At 38.3% G+C, this 10,597-nt stretch overlaps 1 protein-coding gene across 1 annotated transcript in view; it reads left to right on the top strand.

Moving 5' to 3' along the window:
- Window positions 1–10,597, top strand: part of cacna1db (calcium channel, voltage-dependent, L type, alpha 1D subunit, b) — a 103,491-nt gene that overhangs the window by 71,789 nt on the left and 21,105 nt on the right. Inside the window, 9 exon segments of the mRNA XM_016480709.1 lie at window positions 1,405–1,606; window positions 1,694–1,852; window positions 2,129–2,239; window positions 2,347–2,424; window positions 4,664–4,747; window positions 6,182–6,310; window positions 9,186–9,251; window positions 9,324–9,415; window positions 9,865–10,024. Of these exon segments, the coding sequence (XP_016336195.1) occupies window positions 1,405–1,606; window positions 1,694–1,852; window positions 2,129–2,239; window positions 2,347–2,424; window positions 4,664–4,747; window positions 6,182–6,310; window positions 9,186–9,251; window positions 9,324–9,415; window positions 9,865–10,024 (1,081 nt within the window).

Genomic DNA, 10,597 nt, shown 5'->3' with positions numbered 1-10,597 from the left:
CACTCACACTCACACTCTCACTCTCACTCTCACTCACACTCTCACTCTCACTCACACTCACACTCACACTCTCACTCTCACTCTCACTCACACTCTCACTCTCACTCACACTCACACTCACACTCACACTCACACTCAGACTCAGACTCAGACTCTCACTCACACTCACACTCACACACACACACACACACACACACACACACACACACACACACAAATAAGAACTGTTCACAATAAGACAATAAACCTAAAGAAGCTAAAACTATGAAACTAAGATAAATCCTAAGTAAAACAGATTGACAGCTTTTATGCCTAATGGTTATTTGTAAAGCGCTAAACACAAACATTAGAAGCCATGATTCTACAGTTAAAGAGAATACACTTTCATGACTGTTTCTTAACACACTTAAATACACTTATTGTACATTAAAGTATATATTAGTTTACCGTAAATGCTTGTCAGTACAGTACACTTAACAATATACAATATACACAATATACATAGACAATATATGTAATTATGAAATTACATACACTGCAAAAAATGAGTTTCTTACCGAGTATTTTTGTCTTGTTTTCTAGTATAAATATCTAAACATTCTTGAATTAAGATGCATTTACTTAAGTCTTGTTTTCTGAAAAATGTATCAATATTTTGCTAGTTTTTGCTTAAAACAAGAAAAAATATCTGCAAATGAGGTATGCAAAATAATCTTAATTCAAAAGCAAAGCAAGATTTTTCTTATACCACTGGCAGATATTTTTACTTGTTTTAAGCAAAAACAAAATATTGATACATTTTTAATATCCTAAGTCATTTTGCTTCTCAAGTAAATGCATCTTGATTCAAGAATGTTTAGATATTTATACTGGAAAACAAGACAAAAATACTAAGAAAATCTTTTCTTTTTTTTTTTCTTACTACCCATTCCTACAGCATTTAATATAAATTTAAAGTATAATACATTTTCATTTAATTGCAGATAACATGACCAAGTGACCAAAAACATTACATTCAGTTAGCCTTTAAGTAGATATTTTTAAAGTAAATTACTGTATTTTCATAAGTACTCTTTTAAAAAAAAAAGAATGCTAAAGTGTACTTTTTCACAAGAGTTTGCGAGAATATAACTATAAAACAGTACAGTATGATTATAGCAGCTGCCTGCATTTTAAGAACACCGTACACGTCTGCATTTGACTGCTGTGTGTCTGATGCTAAATGGTGAACTGTACTCTATTCTAATATCACATCATAAATCAGTGGCTCTCAACTAGTGGGTAAATTGAAATATTAAAATGCAAGTATGTAATAGTGTATAGTTAAAAACAAATAGACTGAACTACTTCCCACATCTTCTGTTGAAATGCATTGGTCCGTTGAGTGTGTTTTGTCTCCTGCAGTCTGCTGTACAAGGCCATCGACTCAAACAAGGAAAACATGGGTCCCATCTACAAATACCGCGTGGAGATCTCCATCTTCTTCATCATCTACATCATCATCATCGCCTTCTTCATGATGAACATTTTTGTGGGTTTTGTCATTGTCACGTTTCAGGAGCAGGGCGAGAAAGAGTACAAGAACTGTGAGCTGGACAAGAACCAGGTCTGCAAGTTCATACAGATATTATTGTGATCCAGCTAGGATATGGATGAAAGACGAGGGTGTGAGTTTTCTTGTGTGTTTTGACAGCGCCAGTGTGTGGAGTACGCTCTGAAAGCCCGTCCGCTGAGGAGATACATCCCTAAAAACCCGTACCAGTATAAGTTCTGGTATGTGGTGAACTCCGCGGGCTTTGAGTATGTCATGTTTGTGCTCATCGTCCTCAACACACTGTGTCTGGCCATTCAGGTGAGGAGACGGATCTGAACATCAGCACTGTTACACAAACACAAGAGTGAACACAATAGGAGATGCTTATATCAGGATGTTGTAGAGGATATTCATCATTCTGCAGATCAAAATCAGTTACAGTGGTTTGGAATGACACGAGGGTGATTAAATGACTACAGTTTCATTTTTGGGCAAACTGTCCCTTTTAAGCTCACAAAAGAAAGTACTGAAGGATTGTACTATATTCCACATAAAAAATGATGTTCTTTTTTATTTTCTATGTATCGTACACAGCATCACGGCCAGTCACGTCTTTTCAATTATGGGATGGACATTTTGAACATGGTGTTCACGGGTGTGTTTGCAGTCGAAATGATTCTCAAACTGGTTGCCTTCAAACCAAAGGTACATCTTTCTTTTGTCTGGCTATGATGCAGTGATGTCAGAGCGCTTTTACCCCTGTCCTGTGATGTTTAACCCTATCCTCCCCTCGCGGGTGTCTGTCTGATTAGGGTTATTGTGTGGACCCCTGGAATGGGTTTGATGCTCTGGTGGTGATTGGCAGCGTAGTAGACATCGTTCTGAGTCAGGTAGACCCCCGACTTTCCTCTCGTCTGTCTGATCTTTTTCTCACCTCTGCTAATTGCTGTTGTCTGATTTTGTGTATTTTAAAATCACTGCTCTCTCGTCCTTCAGTGTGCTGTGTTTATGAATGTATCTGACACTATGCTTTCAGGAAGTCTTATTTATACCCAGGTTGCAGAATTTAAGCAACAGAAAAATGCTAAAACATGTCAGATCAGAAGACATCAAATGTGATTATACAGATGTATTACAAATATTTGTGCTGACTAATAAATGATATGGGAGTCTCACAATACCTGTCAAGAACATGTCATATTTGTCCCCAAAATCATCCTATCTGGTTTATGACCTTTAAGATTGTTTGCATTGTGATTATTTTTATGACAATTAAACACATTTAAACCCCAAATTCAGATGCAGAAAAATCTAATTGTAGGAAAAAAAAAGGCCACTTATTTTCATGTACTTAGTTTACAGTATTTATACAGTAGTATGTATTGTTCCTTTAATCTGTATGGAATACTGTACAGTAATCCAGTTATTATTGTATAAATAAATAAATAAAGGCTGACAGGGTGATCAAGGCCCCATTCTTCTTTGTTGAGCGAGGGACAATAGTCGTTTAATATATTATTAGTATAAACATTCTTTGAATATAATAATAATATTGTGTAGACTATAATAATAATCACAGCTGATTTTACTCATTCAAAGATTTTTTTGTCAATTAAAAATTACTTGATGATTTTTTTTGGAGGTAATTATTACCAAAAATTTAATTAATACCTAAATAAAAGGTAGGTATTAATGACATTTTAATTCATTTTTAAAGTAGATTTTTTTAAAGTAGATTTTAAGTATCAATAAATTTATAAAAATTATTTATGTATTACATGAACTTGCTGCTTCTGCGATTTGACTTGGTGTTTTGTAATTAGATTTCAAATGATTTACTCTCAAAATAATCGCGTCTGTTTAAAACACTCTTACAGCTTAATTTGAAGAATTCTCAATAAAATCATGTACACAGTTTAGTTTTCAGGTCAGGAGCAGGTGTAAAGTTTGGTCTGAGCAACTAACATTTAGAAAGTATAAAACGTTCACGAATATAACAATTTACATAAGAATGGCTTTATTTCTGATTTTTATGAGTTCTCACGTGAGCTCGGCTCATGTTTCATGAATGAGACACATTGAGAATTATGAGAACCACAAAAAAAAAAAAATCAAGTGAAACGTCTGGACACATTAGAGTACATGTCTTGCAGATGTCAATGCAAAAGGTTTCCATTTTCTTAATGCAAAGTATAGTTTTTTTTTGTTTTTTTTTTATTTTATGGTAAAATGTGATGTGGACATGCTATTATGAGATTCGTCATATAAAAACAAGCATGTTATAAATAAATACCCAGACTGCCGAGCTGTTGTTATTGTAGAATGTGTCTCAATCTGCTCCCTAGTTACAGTGCACTGGTTAGGTAGTAGGCCATCAGGAATGTCCCGTTGTCAAAAAGAACACAATTTCCCACAAAAAAAAACAGCGAGCATTCACTTAACTTGTCATGGCATGCCATCATGTCCAGTCTCTCAACTTGACAGAAATTAAGGACGAGCACATGATGACACTTCATGACTTTTATAACAGCTGTGGTACAATGTAGATGCATGATAAAAAAGTGACGTGTAGCCAAGTATGGTGTCCCATACTTGGAATTTGCACTCTTCATTTATCCCATTCAAGTGCGCACACACAGCAGTGAGTAGTGAACACTCACCTGGAGCAGTGGGCAGCAGTTGGGGGTTTGGACCAAACCAAACCGTTTGGTGCCTTGCTCAAGGGGTCTCACCTCAGTCGTGGTATTGAGGGTGGAAGAGAGCCCCCCCACTGACAATCCCTGCCGAACCTGAGACTCAAACCCGAGACCTTTGGGTTACAAGTCCGACTCTCTAACCATTAGGCCACGACTGCTCCTAAAACAAAACAAGTCCAAATGTTTAGTGGTTTAAGACGCTTTATAGTGTCAGAATTAGTGTGTGTTCACAATATGCTGACTGACGTAATGGGGAAGTAGGGAGTGGAATGAGACAGCAACAGTGTGTCGCTCTTTCGGTGTATGACTGCAGCATCATAACTGTGACTTTCTTCTGTCTTTTTCTTTCCACTTTCTGTTCCTTTGTCCATTCATCTCTTTCTTCCAATCCTCCTTTCCTCTCTCATCTCTCTGTTTCACTGGGTGACCGCAGCACTATTTTGCCGATGCATGGAACACGTTTGATGCCTTAATTGTTGTTGGTAGCATCGTTGACATTGCGATCACAGAGATCAATGTAAGTAAAAGTGTGATCCAAGCCCAGCATCTCTGTTTGTTTTTGTTCTGATATTGAAGATGAGGCGTATGTGGGTCATTTTCAGGAAAGGTGCCATTTGTTTCCACATCTTACTGCTGATACAAACAGGAGAAATGTAGTCACATTCTATGATCAATGAACTCTGTTTAGTGAGCGATCGTTTCACATACAATGTTTGTTCTTCAGCTAAATATCAGCCAGCTGCCAGTTGTAATAGGTTAAAAGAAATAATCTCATCCTAACTATTTGCAGTTATTGAAATGATTTGCATTTAACTTTGTCCCTGTGCATTTTTTGGCCTTTCCCCCATTATTTGGATAGGGCAGTGCAAGGGACAGGGAGCATTGGAGGAGGAGCAAGGGGAAGTGGTTTGGGAAAAGACCTGTGCTGAAGCTCAGTCTACTGTTATACATGCGTTCTCTATGAATCCCCTGAATCAAGCCCAAGAGGCCGGTGTTATCCTGGACAAATAGGCTCTTATACCTCCTGATAAGTGAAGAAGTGATCTGTGAAGGTCTCGTGCAGATGCAACAAGCAGTCTGATGCAGAATGCGGTCCTGAGCCTAAGGTGTGGGTTAGAAAGTGGCTTATGGATAGAAACACAAGAGTGACATGTTGAGCGAGTTGATAAAAACAAGAACTACAGATTCAGGATTAGAGATAACAACCCACATTTGTTGACCATTAATCTGAATATGGGAAGGAAACCCCACAGTGTTTATGGCAGTGACATCCAAAGGCCTTTTGGCCTGAGGTTCTTGAAATCCTTTTCCAAAGGAATGAAGGCATGAAAGCTTCAGGCACAAATAGCACTGTTTTCTGAGAATGACCTTTATTTCCTGTTTAGAATGACCCTATAGAACTGAACTGAATTACTGAATTCATTTTTTTTTCTTTTGTGTATTTGTAAACTTAGTGTTGAGGGGAGTGTGTAGGCATAATTAGTTTGAAAAGAAACAATTGCATTTCATGTATTTCATCATGAAGAAGCTCAATAATTCAGGCATGAGTTTGCTACATAGCTATCTATAACACACACATACACACACACACACTATATACTATATGATGATTATATGAGTTTTAATACGAGCCGTTTGATTTGCTGAAACACACAGAAGCTGCTGTATTTGCAGTATAGACAGGGATAAGGTGCCCGGATCCTTGTCATGACTATGGGACCATTAAGCATTTGTCGTTGGGAATGTGAAGCCTGTAGTGCATGCACAAACTCTGCATGAAAATTACTAGTGAATGATGCAGAATGTTAAAACACTCAAAGCACGGTCTGTTCACACACTCATCGCACACAATCCACACACTGTGCGATGTGTGATAGAGACACGTTGAAGTATAGAGAGTGGAAACACATGATGCCTTATTAACATGAATGCTGTCTGGTGTTTTTCTCAGAACACGGAAGACAGCGCAAGAATTTCCATCACATTCTTCCGTCTGTTTCGTGTCATGCGCTTAGTGAAGTTGTTGAGCAGAGGAGAGGGCATTCGTACGCTCCTCTGGACCTTCATCAAATCATTTCAGGTACACTCATTTTATAACGCATTTTATTACATTACTTTCTCGAATCCTTGATTGTGATTGGTCAGTTTGGGCATTGAGTGGACAAATTATTGTAGATAACTAATTATCCAATATACAAGTGACAGTTTTACATCTCCCATATCACTCAACACTCAAGTTCATTTGTGCCATCTTATGTCTCAGAATCATTAACTTTGACTGTGATTAAAAAGCTGAGCATAAAACCTGAAGTTTATGAGTCATCAGTTAAAGCGAGAAGTTGGAAAAAAAGTCTGGGCATTATAGCAGCTTTCATTGGCCAATAACCACCTACTTAGAGAGGAAGAGGCTATGTCACTGTCAAGCAAAGCATCCAAACACGGTTCGTTTTTTTCAGCATCATGTTTTACTGATGGAGCAGGGAGTCCACAGGGCTGGACAGAACCAGCAGAGGAGGAAGGGCTAGGGTGCTGAATGAAACCAGTCACTCATGTCATGTTGAACAGGTCTGGCTGGAGAGGAAGGGCTGTAGGGGTGGGAATTAATTCCAGCAGGGAAAGGGCTATAAGCACTGACTCTGAGATGGACTGTCACTGGGCAGGGGACGCCGTCTCCAGGCAGATAAGGTGGTGGGTACTGGCTCAGGGTCTGTGGTGGGGGCAGTGTTGGGCAAGTTACTCTGAAAATGTAATCAAATGACTGATTATTGATTACTTCTTTTAAAAGTAATCACGTTACTGTTCTGATTACTTTATTTCAAAAGTAATTAGTAATTAGTTACATTACTAGTTACATTACTTTTTTCTCCATTAAATTTATGAAATCCCAGCATACACACTCCCGATAAGTATTTGTTATTAAAGCATCAACATTCACAGAACACTGTTATTTTTAACTAAAGCAAGCGACTGCTGCGTGCATGGTTTGGCAGAATGCCAGCAAAGAGCGCTGCATTTACAATCTCTAAAAGACATCTCAGTTCATCGCAATCTCACAAATCTCTGTTATAACACAATAAATATATGCATAATGAATCTTTCATAATGTCTACAATTCGTGTGTTATAATGAGAGGATTCGTCAGCACGAAGATTTTAGCACTGCATTGCTCGACGCTGCAAACACATGTTATAGCCTAAATAGAAACTCTGCGTATGCTGTTAGGGAGCAGGTCTCTAATCCACTGGCACTTGACTCGACAGTGCGTGAGCTACATCCTTTTTACAATCTCTATATTATAAAACACTGCATTCTGTCAGCAATGTAACGCGGTAGTAACGTATAGAGACTTCGGCTTGTAACTATACTCTAATTACTATTTTGAAAATTATAACGTGTTAAATTACTCTGTTACTAAAAAAGTAATCAAATCACAGTAACGCGTTACTAAGTAATGCATTACTGCCCAACACTGGTGGTGGGTGTGTATGCTGGCTTGGGGGTCACAATCCTATTCCACCTCATCCACTGTGAAGGGGGATTCACTAAATTGAAGTACCAGTTCAATAAAGTCGCAAAATGTCCCTCGAGAACCATTGACAGGGAGTAGATCAGTGGTTCCCAACCACATTCCTGGAGGCCCCAATCACTGCACATGAGCACATTAGTAGAGATTCCAAAATCTGAAATCCAGGAACAGGGTTGGAAACCACTGAGGTAGAGAATTGAGTGGTTCTTTAAGTCTGACTCGATAAAAAGATATGATACGCTAGATCAGGGGCATCCTATGCTGCTCCTGGAGGGCCAACATCCTGCAGATTTCTAGCTCTAACCAGCTCCAACACATTTTTTTGGAAGTTTCTAATGAGCCTGAAGACTGATTAGTTGGTTCAGGTGTGCTTAATTGGGGTTGGTGCTAAACTCTGCAGGACAGTGGCCCTCCAGAAACAGGTTTGGACACCCCTGTGCTAGCTCCAAAAACTCATGGGTGTAGTCCAGGGGTGTCCAAACTCGGTCCTGGAGAGTTTAACTCCAACTTGCCTCAACACACCTGCCTGCAAGTTTCTAGTATGCCTAGTAACAGCTTGATTAGCTGGTGCAGGTGTGTTTATTTGGGGTTGGAGCTAAACTCTGCAGGACACTGGCCCTCCAGGACCGAGTTTGGACAACGCTGGTGGAATCAACCATTCAGGATGAGGAGGAGACTAACAGGTGCTAGATCCATTTCCAAGTTGGTTCTTCAGCGGTGGAGTGAAAGAGAGAGTTGAGGCTTGGATCTAAATGCAAGCTATACATTTATTTAAAGAAACCAAAAACGTAGTAACACAGGAATATAGTAACAAAAACCACAGCATCACAGATTACTAGACAAAAAAAAGGCATAGCAAAACAAGAACCGGCAAGGATCAACTGAATCAGAGGCATATATAGAAAAAGAATAATGAGCAACTAAGCCACAAGGTGAGCATAATCAGAAACCATGGAAACTAATAGAAGCAAGAACCCACACAGGAAGAGAAAATTTAAACAATGCCAAATAAATTTCAAAATAAAGAGTCTTAGGAACCACAGGCACATCAGAAACATGGCACATTTACTTACGTGATGTAGACAATTTAGCCATCTGAAGAAGAAAAAAATCAATTTTTTTTAAGTAACTTATTTCAAATTTGAAAGTTAAAAAAAAATAGAGAGAGAGAGAGAAAAAATAAAACTCCCACCTAAATAAACATGGACATCTCAATTCTGAATTGTTGATTGAAATCACATACGTTGGATGATAACTCACGACTGATTTCGGAGGCTAACTGTTAGCTAACTAACTAGTCCATATAAAGAAGTAACTTGGATTTCAGATTAATAAAATACATTGTGTAATGCTTCACTTCATCTTATAGTTTATTTATCAATATTCAATAATGAAGATGGGCTGATCTAATTTCCTCTGTGTCTCTCAGGCTCTTCCATATGTGGCTCTGCTTATTGCCATGTTGTTCTTCATCTATGCTGTCATTGGAATGCAGGTAAATCATCTGCTGGTGTCATATAGTAAACCTGTTGTGAATTATGATAATGTGATGGTTTTATTATTTTAGGTGTTTGGGAAGATCGCCATGGTGGATAGAACCAGTATTAATCGTAACAATAATTTCCAGACCTTTCCACAAGCTGTGCTTCTGCTGTTCAGGTGTGTTCACGAGAATATTGTGTGTTTGTGAGCCTTACTGGAAGGATGAAGCTGTACATACTTATTATCAAAGCAGTGTAAAATAAGTGACATAACATACAATAATACTAGTCTAATATTAACTAGTAAAAATATGAAGGTGAGTGAATGTTTTCAGTAAGCATAGCTAACAAATGTATGCATTAAAAATATAACATTTAATCAGAAACCAAGTAGTACATTCTTTGCTGAATTGCTAAGTTTGGTCAGGCTATGCACCTCCTCCTTTTGAATACCAAATCTACGAAATGTCAAAGTTTTGTATGTTGGTCGGCTGTCTGTGATGCACCGTACCAGAGAGGACTAATTTGTAATAAGAGTTCAAATCAAAATGAATTTGCCAATTATTGTAATAATACACAAAAGTCCAGGACAGTCATTCATTGTTTTTTTCTCTTACCGTATGTCAGATGTGCGACCGGTGAGGCATGGCAGCTGATCATGTTGGCGTGTTTGCCTGGCAAACAGTGTGACTCTGAGTCCGACTATTACCCTGGAGAGGAGAAAACCTGCGGCAGCAACTTCGCTATCCTCTACTTCATCAGCTTCTACATGCTCTGTGCTTTTCTGGTATCTCAGAAGATCTCAGCTTTCAAGATGTGTTGTATTTGTGTGTTTAGTACTTCTATTCAGTCTCTATAATCATGCATCTACTCTTGTGTAGGGCTGTCAAAATGACTGAAAAACTAAATTCAAATTTTCTACTTAAAGGGGTCATACGATGCTGCTAAAAAGAACATTATTTTGTGTATTTGGTGTAATGAAATGTGTTTATGCGGTTTAAAGTAAAAAAAAAAACATTATTTTCCACATACTGTACATTATTGTTTCTCCTCTATGCCCCGCCTTTTTGAAACGCGTCGATTTTTAGAAAGCTCATTGGTCTGAAAAAGCTTGGTGTGCTGTGATTGGCCAGCTATCCAGTGTGTTGTGATTGGCCGAATACATCAAGCGTGTGACAGAAATGTTACGCCCCTTACCATACTGTGATGCCGTGTCCGGCTGGAGCGACGAAACAAAAAACATGAAAACCCATTATAAACCAGGCATGTGTTGCATCCAGTGGGGACATAATTACGGATTATAATGACTTATACTGTTTTTTTATGCGTTGCGTTGCATCGCGCCGCGTAAACATAAAAC

This window comes from Sinocyclocheilus anshuiensis, unplaced genomic scaffold (assembly GCF_001515605.1).
Source record: "Sinocyclocheilus anshuiensis isolate Anshui unplaced genomic scaffold, SAMN03320099.WGS_v1.1 scaffold397, whole genome shotgun sequence".
NCBI lineage: Eukaryota > Metazoa > Chordata > Actinopteri > Cypriniformes > Cyprinidae > Sinocyclocheilus > Sinocyclocheilus anshuiensis.
The sequence above is the reverse complement of the archived record's forward strand: the minus strand, read 5'-3'. Positions and strand labels throughout refer to the sequence as shown.